Source organism: Mustela lutreola, chromosome 7 (assembly GCF_030435805.1).
Source record: "Mustela lutreola isolate mMusLut2 chromosome 7, mMusLut2.pri, whole genome shotgun sequence".
Taxonomy (NCBI): domain Eukaryota; kingdom Metazoa; phylum Chordata; class Mammalia; order Carnivora; family Mustelidae; genus Mustela; species Mustela lutreola.
This window is the reverse complement of record NC_081296.1, coordinates 119,402,347-119,415,741: the sequence shown is the minus strand read 5'-3', so window position 1 is coordinate 119,415,741 and position 13,395 is coordinate 119,402,347. Positions and strand designations below refer to the sequence as shown.

The 13,395-nt window shown below is 32.2% G+C and overlaps 1 protein-coding gene across 14 annotated transcripts in view; it reads right to left on the bottom strand.

Moving 5' to 3' along the window:
* GPHN (gephyrin) overlaps positions 1–13,395 on the bottom strand; it is a 641,151-nt gene that overhangs the window by 321,030 nt on the left and 306,726 nt on the right. For 8 of the 14 annotated variants that reach the window (XM_059182361.1, XM_059182360.1, XM_059182367.1 and 5 more), the window contains exons 4-5: positions 13,138–13,230; positions 933–971 (exon numbers count right to left, since the gene is read on the bottom strand). In XM_059182361.1, the coding sequence (XP_059038344.1) occupies positions 933–971; positions 13,138–13,230 (132 nt within the window). The remainder of the gene's footprint in view (positions 1–932; positions 972–13,137; positions 13,231–13,395) is intronic. The other 6 variants (XM_059182362.1, XM_059182368.1, XM_059182370.1 and 3 more) reach the window with 1 other exon arrangement.

Genomic DNA, 13,395 nt, shown 5'->3' with positions numbered 1-13,395 from the left:
ATCTGATCAAGGTTACAAGACAACAGAGGAATAACGCCAGTGATTTACCAGATGCAGAAAAGTATAAAGGAGGCAATATGAGCTGATCAGCAAGTTGCAAGGCTGAGTACAGAGGAGATGAATGCAATGTCTCAGGTTAATTAATGGAGCAGCCATGTGCAGCAAATAGGTAAAGGAGACAGTAGTCAAGCAAACTTAGCAGTCCAACTTAGTGGCATAAGACAAGTGGAGATAGGTAGCAGAAGTGCTAAACAATATGAACCTACTTAAAATATTACAGGCATAGATTGGACAGGGCAAGATCAAGCAGGCAGATGGCATAGCACTTGGAAGGCCATGATACAGAATGGTAGGAGAGCAGATAAACAGTGCTGGGTAGTCTAAAGCTAAAGTAGCAGATGGATATGGCAGTATCAGGCCATTTGCTGATAGACAAAGTACCAGTAAGTGAAGAATGCAAATCATTCAGCAGATGCATAAAGTGGGGCAAAAAGTAGAGGCAAAAATCAAAGGCAGTCAAAGCAGTAAGACAGAACAACAGAGAAGCAATGACAGATCATCAGAAGCGGTTGTGTAGGGTAGGGAAGAGCTGTTAGCTGGGGAACAAAAACACCATTCAGGAAAAGATGAAATCGAGAATAAAGCAGTCTCCTGAACTGGGTTTCTTCCATCTAGGAAACAGTCATCAATAAACTGCATATGAGAATCCACAAGAGAATAGCACACAAATGGAAATAGCAGATGAATCTGAACTCTATTGCCCAGGGATACAGAATGATCCTAGAACATAGATACATAACAATCCACAAGGAAATTAAATGGATGGGAAAAATGGGTCCAAGCATTCTTTATGATGATAAAAAAAAAACAAACCAAAACACTAAAAATTATTAATCTGGAAATGATTGGCTGGGATTGAAGTCTTCGCTTACCCCTTTCTGGAGCCCACAAAATGGGAATGTTGGGAATTTCTGCAGCAGAAAAACAGAAGAGAAAAGGGATTTCTGACTCCCAGTTTGAGGAAAGCAGGTCAAATTTAGGGCTGTATGAACTGGTTCAGGGAAATAAGAACCAGCCTGAACCTTCCCCATTCCTCAGAATCAAGCAATTTTTAAGGTTTGGGAAAGGTTTAGGAAGCCCTCACCCCATCATTTCCCACAGCCTCCCCTTTCACACTTACCTCCAGTGCAAACGTTTCCAGCAAGGAGGTACTTGGGAAAACTCACTCCCATGTTTATACCATGGCAAAATTTGAGTATGGCCAACTAATAGTACTTCCTGTGTAGGTCAGGTTTCTGATTCAGTGGGATCCCTGCTATTTGTGAGTGAGCAGAGGGGATAAGTTACTAGAAACTACCTACCTCTTTGAAAGTGGATGAGGAAAAAAAGCAAGGGCAGTAATACCAATAAATAAGTAATAATACTAGTAAATACCTTGGTGATCTCATCAATTGTCATGGATTTTAATTCCATGAAGATGCTGATGACTTTTAAAAAAGTACCTCCAGCTTAGACTTCTCTTCTGAACTCCAAATGCATGTGTTTAATTGCCAATTTAACATCTCCATTTGGATATCTAAAAGCAGTTCATTTCTATGACCAAATTACAACTGATGTTTCTCGTCAAACCTCCCCTTCCCACAGTCTTTTCCAGTAAATGACAACTCCATCTTTCCAACTGCCCAAGTCAAAACCCTGGGTCTTATACTTGACTTCTCTCTTGCTCTTATTTCATCTCTTACCTCTATCTTCAAAATATATAAATAGTCTATTTCTCAGTACCTTCACCTCTATCATTGGTCTAAGTCACTATTATTTTTCACCTGGATTATTTCAATAGCTTCCTAAATTGTTTCCCTATTAAGATATAAGTCAAATCATGTAGTGCCTCTGTTCAAAACTCTCCATTATACTAATGGTGGCATACAGGTTTTACATGATCCATTGCTTGTTCCATCTCCTTTATGTCTTTGCTCAAATGTCATCTTATCATTAAAGCCTTCCTTAATGGCCTTTTAAAAATTACAACTCTGCTTTCTGCCTACACTATCTATTCACTCTCCCTGGTTTATTTTTATCCACAGTACTTATCACCATCTCTAATACTATACATTTTACTTGTTTACTTATATTTTTGTCGTCCACTAGAATGTAAATTTCATAAAGGCAGGGACTTTTGACTTCTTTGTTTATTGCTATATCCACAGCATCTTGAACAATGCCTGGCATATATACAGTAGGCTTTCAAGATATATTTGAATCTATTAAGTGTTAATTTCTTGTGGTGCATCACCTTTCTCTCTCTTAAATTCTCAGAGCATTCTTCTAAAAGCCCACATATTATGAGCCTTTGATTAACAGAGGAGATACTAGTACACTATACGGTAGGAATATTCTAAAATAGGCTTTGGCAAATCATAGCCAAGGGAACAATTCCTGCCTGCTGCCTGTTTTTTGCATCGTCTTCAATCTAAGAGTGATCTTTAAATTTGTAATGATTGGAAAAAAACAAAATACGATAGTATGTCATGACATGTGGGAATTAAATGAAATCCAATTTCAGTATCCATATATACATTTTTATTGGGGCACAGTGAGGCTCATTCATTTATATCATCTTATGGTGGCTTTCGTGCCACAGGGCTGGCAGAGTTGAATGCTTATGATAGAGAGTACAGAACCCACAAAGTCTGAAGTATTTATTGCCTGGACCTGAAAAGAATAAGTTTGCTGACTCCTGTCCAAAGATATTTTATACTTAGAAGGCAAAGAGTAATAACTAAAGTTTGAGCAATGCTAAACTAGAGCATTGTTAATACCATTGCTGCTTCTGCCCAAGACACCTAGGAGGGAAGACGCATTTATACTAGGATTTGCTTTTAGTATCTATAAAAGTAGCCTTCTTATTCCTCTAAATGTTATCTTATACTGGTGGTGATATTCATTGATCTATTGACCCTATAAAAGCAGCCTCATCTTAATGATAGGATATATCATAGGTAAAGTAAGTCTTAAAAATGGCAAAAGGAAGGGAATGAGAAAGTAAATAAGGCCCACAAACAGAGTTCTTATCCAACCAATACCCTATTTAACATATCCTGTTTAACAGGAGTGGGAAACTGGTATGATGTGAATCTCTTTTGAACTTCATCAATGGGGTTATACTAAGCTGACCTCATTATAATGTGGTCTCCTAAACAACTATAGTCTTGAATCACCACAAGCAAGAGACACATTATAAAAAGACTATTATATTTATACAATATTCAAAACTAACAGTTATTTTCTCATTGGTTCAAATGCCCATGTTTTATAGAAAAGTATTTTAAAAACTTGCAAAACCCTATTCAAAATCACCTCATAATCACCTGACTTATCTTTCTTACATAAAGTTTCACCTTAAGGATTAAGACATACAAGTATATCATATACAACAATCAAATTTATGGAAAGAGGTGGAGAAGGTAAGGGGGAAACACTTAAATCATCTCAATGACACCCAGAACTATAATGCTATCTTTAATCTTCATAAAGAAATATGATTTATGTCCTCTTATATCAATTCGTCCTTATAGAACAATCAACTCCTTTCCCACAGCTATACCATTGTATACTTCGGGTTCTATCCTACTGGATTTTTTTCCCTAGAGAAAATTCTTTCAATATTTATTCAACCATTATCTACTCATTTTTAAGCTAAAGCTCTATTTATATTGTAGATAATAATAGCAAATATTTATGTAGCAAGTATATACTTTTTTAGTTTTACTTATGTTAATTCACATAGTATAACTACCCTATGAGGTAAGTACTCTTACTCTTTCTATTTTACACATAGTAAAACTGAGGTACAGCAAGTTAAGTAAGTTGTATAAGGTCACTAGTAAAAGGAAGATCTAGGATTCAAATCCAAGTAGTCTGTACTCTTAAAGACTGTGTTACGCTGCCTCACAAATAGTTTATATGGGCAATACTACTTCTCTAGTAAGAGTTCTAAATAGATATGGAATTTAGCATAATAAGTGTATTTGTAATTATTTGTATGTTTACTGATGATGATCATCTTAAGGGCCCCTAAAAGGTCAGTACATATTCTGATGCAGAGTAGGCATACAATTAAGAAACATACTTAAGGGAATGAAGACAGTATTTTATATATAGGTTCTTCATGTATGAAATTTTTGGTTTTGCCTTATGCTCAAAATTTTACAATTCTGACCTGAAGGAACAATGTACCTTTATTTTTACTATATGTAATAGGAGCCTTTCAACATAATAGTTTTAAATTCAATGTCACTTATTGCCCTAATTACTTTATCTAAATTATTGAATTTTGTATCTTTACCTTTCCCCTGGTACAATAATACCAAGGAGCCTTTCTTTTTAATGCATAAGTAAAACAGAGATTGAATATCATGGGAACACATTCTGTGTTTAATGAGAAAAAAAATGCATGCAAAAAAATACAAAAGTAACTGGACATAAGGGGTAAATGTAGTATTTATCTTCAAATATTAGGAGAACTATCATGTAAAAAGGAAATCTACATTCTTTTGTACAGTGCACAGAAAAATTAGAACCATGGGGTAGAAATGATAAGGTGCCAGGTTTCAGTTTGATATGTCTGGACTTTCAAACAACAGAGTTGCAAAAGCAACAAACTTCCAGATGGAAGATGTAGCAATTGAGATGTTCAGACAAAGGTTGGGAATGATGAAAAGGGTATGCTAGGACTTTGAACATAATGGCCTTTGAATTCTCTTCAAACTCTGAGATACTGTGATTTCTCTATTTTTTTACATAGTTTGTAATTTTATATAAAACACTAAGCTAATTTGAGACACATCACTGACAAAATCTATGATGAGAAAAATGTTTCCAAACAACAAATCAAAAAACTAGAACTTGATGCTTCACAGCAGTTTCAGTTTTATCTGCAAATAATGGTGTGGATATTCATTAGGTCTGTAGATTAAATCAGGACTTAAAAACAAAAGAAAACAAAAAATATTTTTAAAAAATCTTCAAAAATGATGAAGTTAGCCCTACTGAAGAATATGCTAATGTGTATTTAAATAAATGACATCTCAAAAAGTATCTGCTTTTAAAGAGCCTTGATGGTGTGATTTTACTGTGTGTACTGGTTTATAGTAGACTTAGACTTAAGAATTCTGTCTTCTAAGGAGTCTCAGAATTAGGACAGTTGCTTTTTTTTTTTTTTTTAAATCTCTACAGATGGTGCTACTCTAGATGTTCTAAGAAAGAGATTAAAATAAGAGGTCTAGTTTATCCATCTTTCTATGTAAAATGAATCCTCTGCTCTAGCCAGGATTCTAGCCAGGAGGATTTTCTTAATTTTATCTTTCTCTGTAGGCTGATCATACATTTCTCCTTCTTTCTTATTCCCAGTAGTAATGTCCTTCCTCTTCTCTCCTAATCTGAATCCTATCTCTCTTCTTCAATTTTAACTTTACTACTACCTGCCCCAATTTTTTGCTGATTACTTTTTAAGTACTGATTAATTGTAACTAAAATTAATTTTAGCTTTCTCTTAATCTTTCTCCTTAAAGAACTCTTTTGGCTGCACATTTCTGATATTGGGTTTATACTGTCTTGATTTGTCAGGTGACTGTTTTAGGAGTACATGTACTTCATAGTACTCACTCAGTGAAGCCCAAGATGCTTGACAAATACTTGTTAAACTGAACAAAAACTATAATTGATGTTTTTAGCAATCTGATAGCTCATAAATGTGCCTATACTCTAAGACATATGCTGTTTTTTAATGGATATGCAAAATAATTACAAACCCCAGCTATAAAGTGGAATGTTATGGAAAAGCTACCCTGAATATCATATATCTCAGCTGATTCAAGCCATATTCCAAGAACTTTAAACAACAGAGGAATTAGAGACTTAAAATACATAGGTTCAGGTAAGATATCAAGAGTTACTTAATGTAACTGCACTATTAAGCCTCATTCTTCATATCCTATACAGTATAGAAACTCTTAATCTTTTTCCTTTGCCCCAAGCCTGAAAGTAGCAGTAGGAAAATGTTGACTCACATCTTTATTTTTTAAGATTATCCACAACATACGTCAGTAGCTAACTAAGGATATCAGAAGTACAAGGGTTAATAGCTGAACTATTTGGGGCTGCCACAACTAATTAGAGGTAATAGGTAATATTAATTAAATGAGGAAGGAAAGGGTAATGAAAAAAAAAATGAACATTTACCAAACATCTACAAAGGTGCCAGGCATTATACCGGATGCTTTGTATGCATTATTGTCACTTACTCACTCAGTTAGGATAACCTTGGGCAAGTCAATTAATTCATCTGTGTCTCAGTTTCTCCATCTTTAAAATAGATATAAAATTGTACTTGCCTCATATGGTTGAAGAGTTAAATAGAAGCCCAGCATACATCTGAAGACTAAATGAATTAACATATGTTTAAAATAGCTGCTGACACATAGTAAATGCTATATATAAGTGTTATTGATTATTACTGGCTAACCTTATAATCTCAATCACTAGAAACAATAGCCCTGAGAGGAAGGCATTAGCTAATTTAGCAAATGAGAAATATGAAGTTGGAATAGGTTAATTTGCCTTAATTTCATACTTAGTGGTAGAGTTGAGATTCAAATTCATGTCTGACTCTATATTGTTAGTGTTTCCACTATATCATATTGCATCCCACCATGTTTTGACAAAGGTAAGACATAGTAACATAGTTCTTATGTTCAGGACTATTTCATAAAAATTAAAGGAAGAGCTTAAAATAGCATAAAGTGTAACCTTATCTGACCATAGAATAGTGATGTATTTTATTCAATCTAGTTTAAAATACTTCAATTACAAGGGTTTCTGATATCCTGGTTTTATCAATTTCATATTGCTGAGTTATCTTATTAATACAGAACAGTTTTAAGGTACTCAAAATCCTAGTTCAATATGGTCATTATTTAGTTCTAGCATGTATAACAGGACTTAGTAAAAAAAAAAAAATTCCTAGCACTGTAAAATAAATATTTATAGAGTTCTAGAATATCAGTATATGATATTTTCCCAGGGAAATAAAGTTTCCTGAAGAATATTATATATACTTGAAAGCAACTACATAATTTAAAAGTCTTACGTTAGTGACTAAATTTTCTTTCAAAAACAGAAATTGTTACATATGATGTTTTTCTATGCTTCTGCTGTAATATAGAATTTTTCTGATTGTCAAAATGTCCAATGTTAACTTTTAGGTGAAGCTATTAAATGTTCTCACTGATTTTCACAAGTCACAAATTGAGAATCATTAAGTATAGTCAGTAACTCAGGTCTAGGATGTCTCCTACATTTTACTTATATAGTATTCTTACTTTTGAAGCATTATAATTTTGAAAGAAAAATGGCTAAAAATGACTGCATAAAATGATCCCTGGCTTACAGTACACTCACACCTAAAATAATGAAATGTGTAAATTGTGAAACACTGATTATAAAACAAATTTCACAAAATAAACAATTTTTCTTTGATTTGATATTTTTGTGGAAAATATTTATAAAATGGTTTAAATAGTAATCTGTTCCAAAGAAATGTAAATATTATGGGCTATAAACAGAATATGTCTTCCAGAATCCATAATCCTAGAAATCCATCCTTTGTACCAAATTTTGAGTATTCTATTCCTTTTAGCATTGGTCATTTTGTTAGATGCCTCTTCAGTTCCATAATGAACCTACTTCTGTGGCTACAACAGCAGAGTTAAATAGTTGCAACTAAAACTTTATAACCTGCAAAGCAGAAAGTATTTAACATCTGACCTTTTGCAGAAAAAGTTTGTTGACTGTTGGTCTGTTGAATGATAATGACATCTTTACTCACATTTTTTTAAAACTCACATTTTTTATGGGCTTTTTAAAAATTGACATTTACTTTTTTTTTCTTTAGTAATCTGAAATGATGTTGGGTTTCATTTTTCAAATGCTTAATTTTAAAAGGAGCAAAGACAAAACACTTTTCTGCCATAATGAATTGTATTGTCACGTTGTCTCCATAGACAATACAGTATAACAAAAGTAAAAGATCTTTTATTCTAAATTATATATAAAATTTTGAATTTCCAAAATTCATCAAACTAATGGATTTGTGATGCATTAAGTAAAATCTCACTCTTAAAAAAATTTTAAAGTATTGTTCTCAGATAATTTATAACAAAAGTGTCCTGATATAATTGGTCAGAATTAAATAATCAAAAGGAGAAATAGCAAAAATTTTAGAAAAATGTAGATTTTGATATAAAAAATATTCATGTAAAAGGAAAAGTTTTGGTTGCAACTCTTTAACTCTGCTGTTGTAGCCACAGGTATTACATACATGAATGACTGTAGATGTGTTCCAATAAAACTTCATTTAGGGAGACTGAAATTTAAACTTCAAACAATTTTTATGTGCCACAAAGTATTATTCTCCTTTTGATTTTTTTTCAGCCACTTAAAAAAATACAAAATCCATTCTTAGCTCATAAGCTACATCAACACCAACACCAACAAAAAGACAGGCTGGTTTGGTCTATAGGACTTTTACCAACTCCCAAAACAAATTAAGAGTTTCTTGAGAATAGAGACAATGTCTTATTAATTTTTTAAAACTCCAGTACCCAGTATGGCATTGGATACATATCAAGGATTAAAAATAAAAAGCTTAATGAATGAATGAGTGAATGGATGAGAATTAAGATGTATGCTGGGCTTCTATTTAACTCTTTAATTTATGATCAAGATAAAATATTAGTACCCAACCCTTTATTCTGATGTAGCATAAAAATCTAAAAATGCTTAAAGTTATTTTTACCTTATTAATATAAAATAGTTTAATATTTTCAAATTTACCATAACATATTATAAAACATTTCTTTGTAATGATATATACATTTTTTAAAGTTTCTTGATCTTTTAGTCTCTTCTAGAATTTATGTCTAAAGGGTTTTCACTTCATCTCACTTATAAGTCCCTAATTTTACTTTTTAAGAATAATAAGATTCTTGATGTAACAAGACCTATTTTGGACATATATTGTTTTTAACTAATAATGAGATACAAAGAGGTAATACTTTATATAGCAATGGATTCTTATATTCTATAGAATTTTACAATTACTAGCATTTCACCAATGCCAAGAGATTATTCAACCTTTGGTAACAGAAACTAAAATCTACTCTTTAAAAAAAAAATTATTTATTTATTTTAAGTAATCTCTATGCCCAATGAGGGGCTCAAACTCATGACCTGCTGATCAAGAGTCAAACAAATGCTACTCCAACTAAGCCAGCCAGGAGCCCTGAAAATAAAATCTATTTTTTTCTATACCCTTATTTTTTTTTTTTATATACCCTTATTTATTTACTTTTCATTAAATTTAAATCCTTGAGGGGTACAGCATCACATGGCTTTAGCAGGAAGGTTGCTTCGGAATTTGGCAGAAACCATGTCTCTGTTCCCATGAGCACAGGTTACTTTTCCCATTTTACTCTGGTTTGTTTGGTTTGCCATTAGGAATCACTGTGTTGTTCTTTGCTTTGTACACATAAGCACATCTCTTGCCTAGATAGAATTCTGTTTCAAATCGAGTATATACACCTTAGATTTAAAGAAGAGCTGTGTACTCCCTCTGGTTACGAAGACCCCGCTAATAGTCAGCAAAATGGCCTTGGACCACAGCCTTCCAGACATTATTTGGCATTTTAGGAGTCCCATTCCCAGCCAGCCTCCACAGGCCCCTGATGGTGGAGAAAGAATAAAATCTATTCTTTAAAAAAATAAAGATTTTTATGTTAAAATAAACTCTAAAATAAGTTTTGTGAGTTTTTCATTTTAGAGGCAGGGAGCAGGCCAGAAAGCATGCAAATATCAGATGAACCATATTCTATGATACAGGGCCCAAAAACAGAAACAATTTCATAATTTAGGGAGATTGATTCCAATTGCCTTATTTCTATTAAAAAGAAAAAAAGGAGAAAAGATATACTTTACTGATGTTGCTATTCCATTTTCCTTTTTAATAGACCTAGAAAGAAACCCAAGTTTATTAAACTTTTCATTTTCTCTAGGGTTCATACCCACCGACAATAAGTTTAGATTGCTTTATTTCATTTATTCTATTTGTTTCCCCCATTTTCTTCCTAACAACACACACATTCCACAAACAATTGTCCCTTGTATTTGTAGATTAGACTATTCACTGTCAATTATTGACTGTAAAATATTTATACCTTAGTGGAGAAGTTTTTTATTATTTTACCTTAATATTTAATATGTGTTTTCTATAACTTGAATACTTAAAAATTTTTGTAAATCTAAGTTATCTATAGTTAAATGTAGTCTAAAAATGGTTTCTTCTCTTTTTAAGCACAATTACCTAAGACAAACTAGTTAAAGACAAATAACTGTATTATCACAGAACCCAAATTATATTTCTGGGTTCCTAGCAGGCATCCAGTGTTCTAATTTGGATATTAGAAGAATGACAAGCATGTAAATGTATAGTGAAGATAGGAAATCAGTAGAATTATTTTTGGTTGGACTTACATTGCTTTTATGTTTGTTTATTTTTCAAATGCTTAACAGTTCTATGGACTTCCGCTGTAGATAGTCACACCCTATGTATTTACATATAAAATATGAAATAAAGGAAACCCATTAAAAATCAAGATATTTACAATTGGTAAGTCACCCATTCTGAAAAAAAAAAAAGATTAAGAAAAACCCATTTATGTATATTTTAAACTTATTTAAAGAAAACACTCAAATACAACTCTACGTAGGTAGTTGCTATAGGCATTTTAAATGTAAGAATTTAATAGCACCTCTAAGGTTTTAAGGTAACTGAGACTTCATTCATTTAAGAATAAAGGGATTCTTAATTTCTGATATTATAAAACATACATGGTCAGGGAAAGAGATTCTTATCAACTAACAGTACTTAAAAAAAAGTGGATGGGATAAACACATATTAGAATGGTAGAAATTTAAGACCTCTGATTTACAATAAGATGAAAAAAGATAAAATATGAAACTTACTACATCAAAATTTAAAAATAACAAGATCATAAAGATTTCATGGATATACTTTAAATCTATGATAAGACTGTTTTTCTCTATTTGGTAGTTACGTATCAAAAAAAAAAAACAAAAAACAAACAAACAAAAAAAAAACAAAACCCAACTAACCAAATTGTTCACTTAGTATTTATGTAGCAACTAATAAAAAAAATTAACCCTTACTAAGTTAACCCTTGCATATAGCATTTACTAACATGCCAGAAATAGTTCTCATTGAATCCCACAGCTACCCTTGTACATAGGCGCTTTTGTTTGCCTCATTTCATAGGAAATTGAGGCACACAGGAGTTCAATAGTTAGTCTATGGTCACCCTGTTAATAAGTAGCAGAACCAAAATTCAAAGGTTTATATTTTCAGTCTATCATTTTGATAATAACTTGACACACCACAGAATATAAAATACTTAACTCTGTGAGATTTATTCTCCCCTAATTAAAATAATGTTATCTGGTTATAAATAAATTCCATAGGAACTTACTTTCTGATATAAAAAGAAATGATACAATATTATTAAATTATCACAGAAGAAATAGGGAATATAAAGTCAAGGTCATTTACTTCAAATACTTAGCAGAACGACCAGACTCCAAAAATTCTTCACATATGTAAGCAATTTTCTTACAAACAAAACACAAACACACCTCTACATGAGATGGCTTCCTTCCAATTGTACTTTTTAAGTTAGTCTCAAAGTCTAAAAGAAATGTAAAAATTGGCCAAAGGACCATTTCCCCTTAACACCCAGAAGCTTATTATGTAAGAATGACTTCTTTTTTAGTCATGAAAACACTACAACTCTATTCTGATTGCTTTAAAATCAAACCACGTTATAAATCTAATCATAAAAATATCCCAAAATATTCTGTCACAATTTTTACATAGAAGAATAGAAAGTATTTTACAATTTGTGAAAAAAATTTCCATTTTCATATACTAGATCTGTGGTTTTTAAAGTTTGAAAGTATGGTTGATGGGCCCAAAACATCTGCATCACCTGGGGCCTTGTTTGAAATACAAATGCTCAGGACCCACTGCAGATTTACTGAATCAGAAACTCTGTGGGTATGCCCAATGATCTGTTTTAACAAGCCCTTAGTTTGATTGTGGTGCAGGCCAAAGTTTGAAAACTACTATGATAGCGTAAGATGGAGAGTAAATACTTAATAGATGCAGAGCAGAAATGTCTTGTATTAATCAAACAGTAGATAAAATCATATATTGGTTTGAAAATAGAAGGACATTTTAACATTAAGTTGAAATTCAGCCAGCAAACACTTTTTTGGGAGGTAAAGGAAACAATATTACAAGTGGTAAGATTAAGTCTGCATATGATTCTGAGGTTTATGGCTTCCTTCAAAAAAAAAAAGACTCTTTTCCCTGTATCACTGATCACTGCCTACTCTTCATTCTCTCCCTAACTTTTCTCCTCATGCAAAGGTTTAAGGTAAGATTCTTGTGGCATAAAGCCTACATATTAATTCTGCTTTTTGGCTTATTAAATTTTGCATTTAAATTCACATTAGAATTACAAACTATGGAATCCATTCTCTTCAAAAGTACTATAAATATGGTATATATATTCTATTGTAATTTCCTGTGCTTTAAGACCAATGACAAGGGTATCTCAAGAACAGAGAAATCAGATGATTTTGAATTACATTAACAAAGTACATCAGACCAGAAGCAAAGCTAAGAGTTAAAGTTCTGCTATCACCTCCTTTAACAATACACCTGAAGTTCAACTTCTATCACAGACCACTAAACAAAAGCAAAGTTATCTTCTGGACTAGTTCAATCTTCCTCATTTTATATCATGTTTGTATAAATCCAAAGAAAAAAAGTCAAGAAACATTTTTTATATAACAATTCTTCCACAGCAAAGTTTTTACATTCTTAGAACCACAAGTCTCTTGTTCTGCCTTGCAAAATTAAAAATAATATAAAACAGTGAAAAAGATGAATGATAATATGAATAGCCTACTTCTTGAATATGAGAAAAGCACATACTATCTCACCTCTGGAGTGACATCTCGTGGTGCAAACCCTGTTCCTCCAGTTGTTAATATCAAGTTAAGTTCCTTTTCATCACACCAATCTATCAGGGTCTCCTGAAACAAAATGGTAACACTGTCACAGGCAGAAGAACTTATTAGTCCACTTAAGACATCCACATACCAAATACCTCATATATAGTGAGGAAATGCAGATTCATTTCAGCAATCAAGAAGAAAATTTTGAAGCTCAATTCATGGACCAGATTTGTTATTGATTGA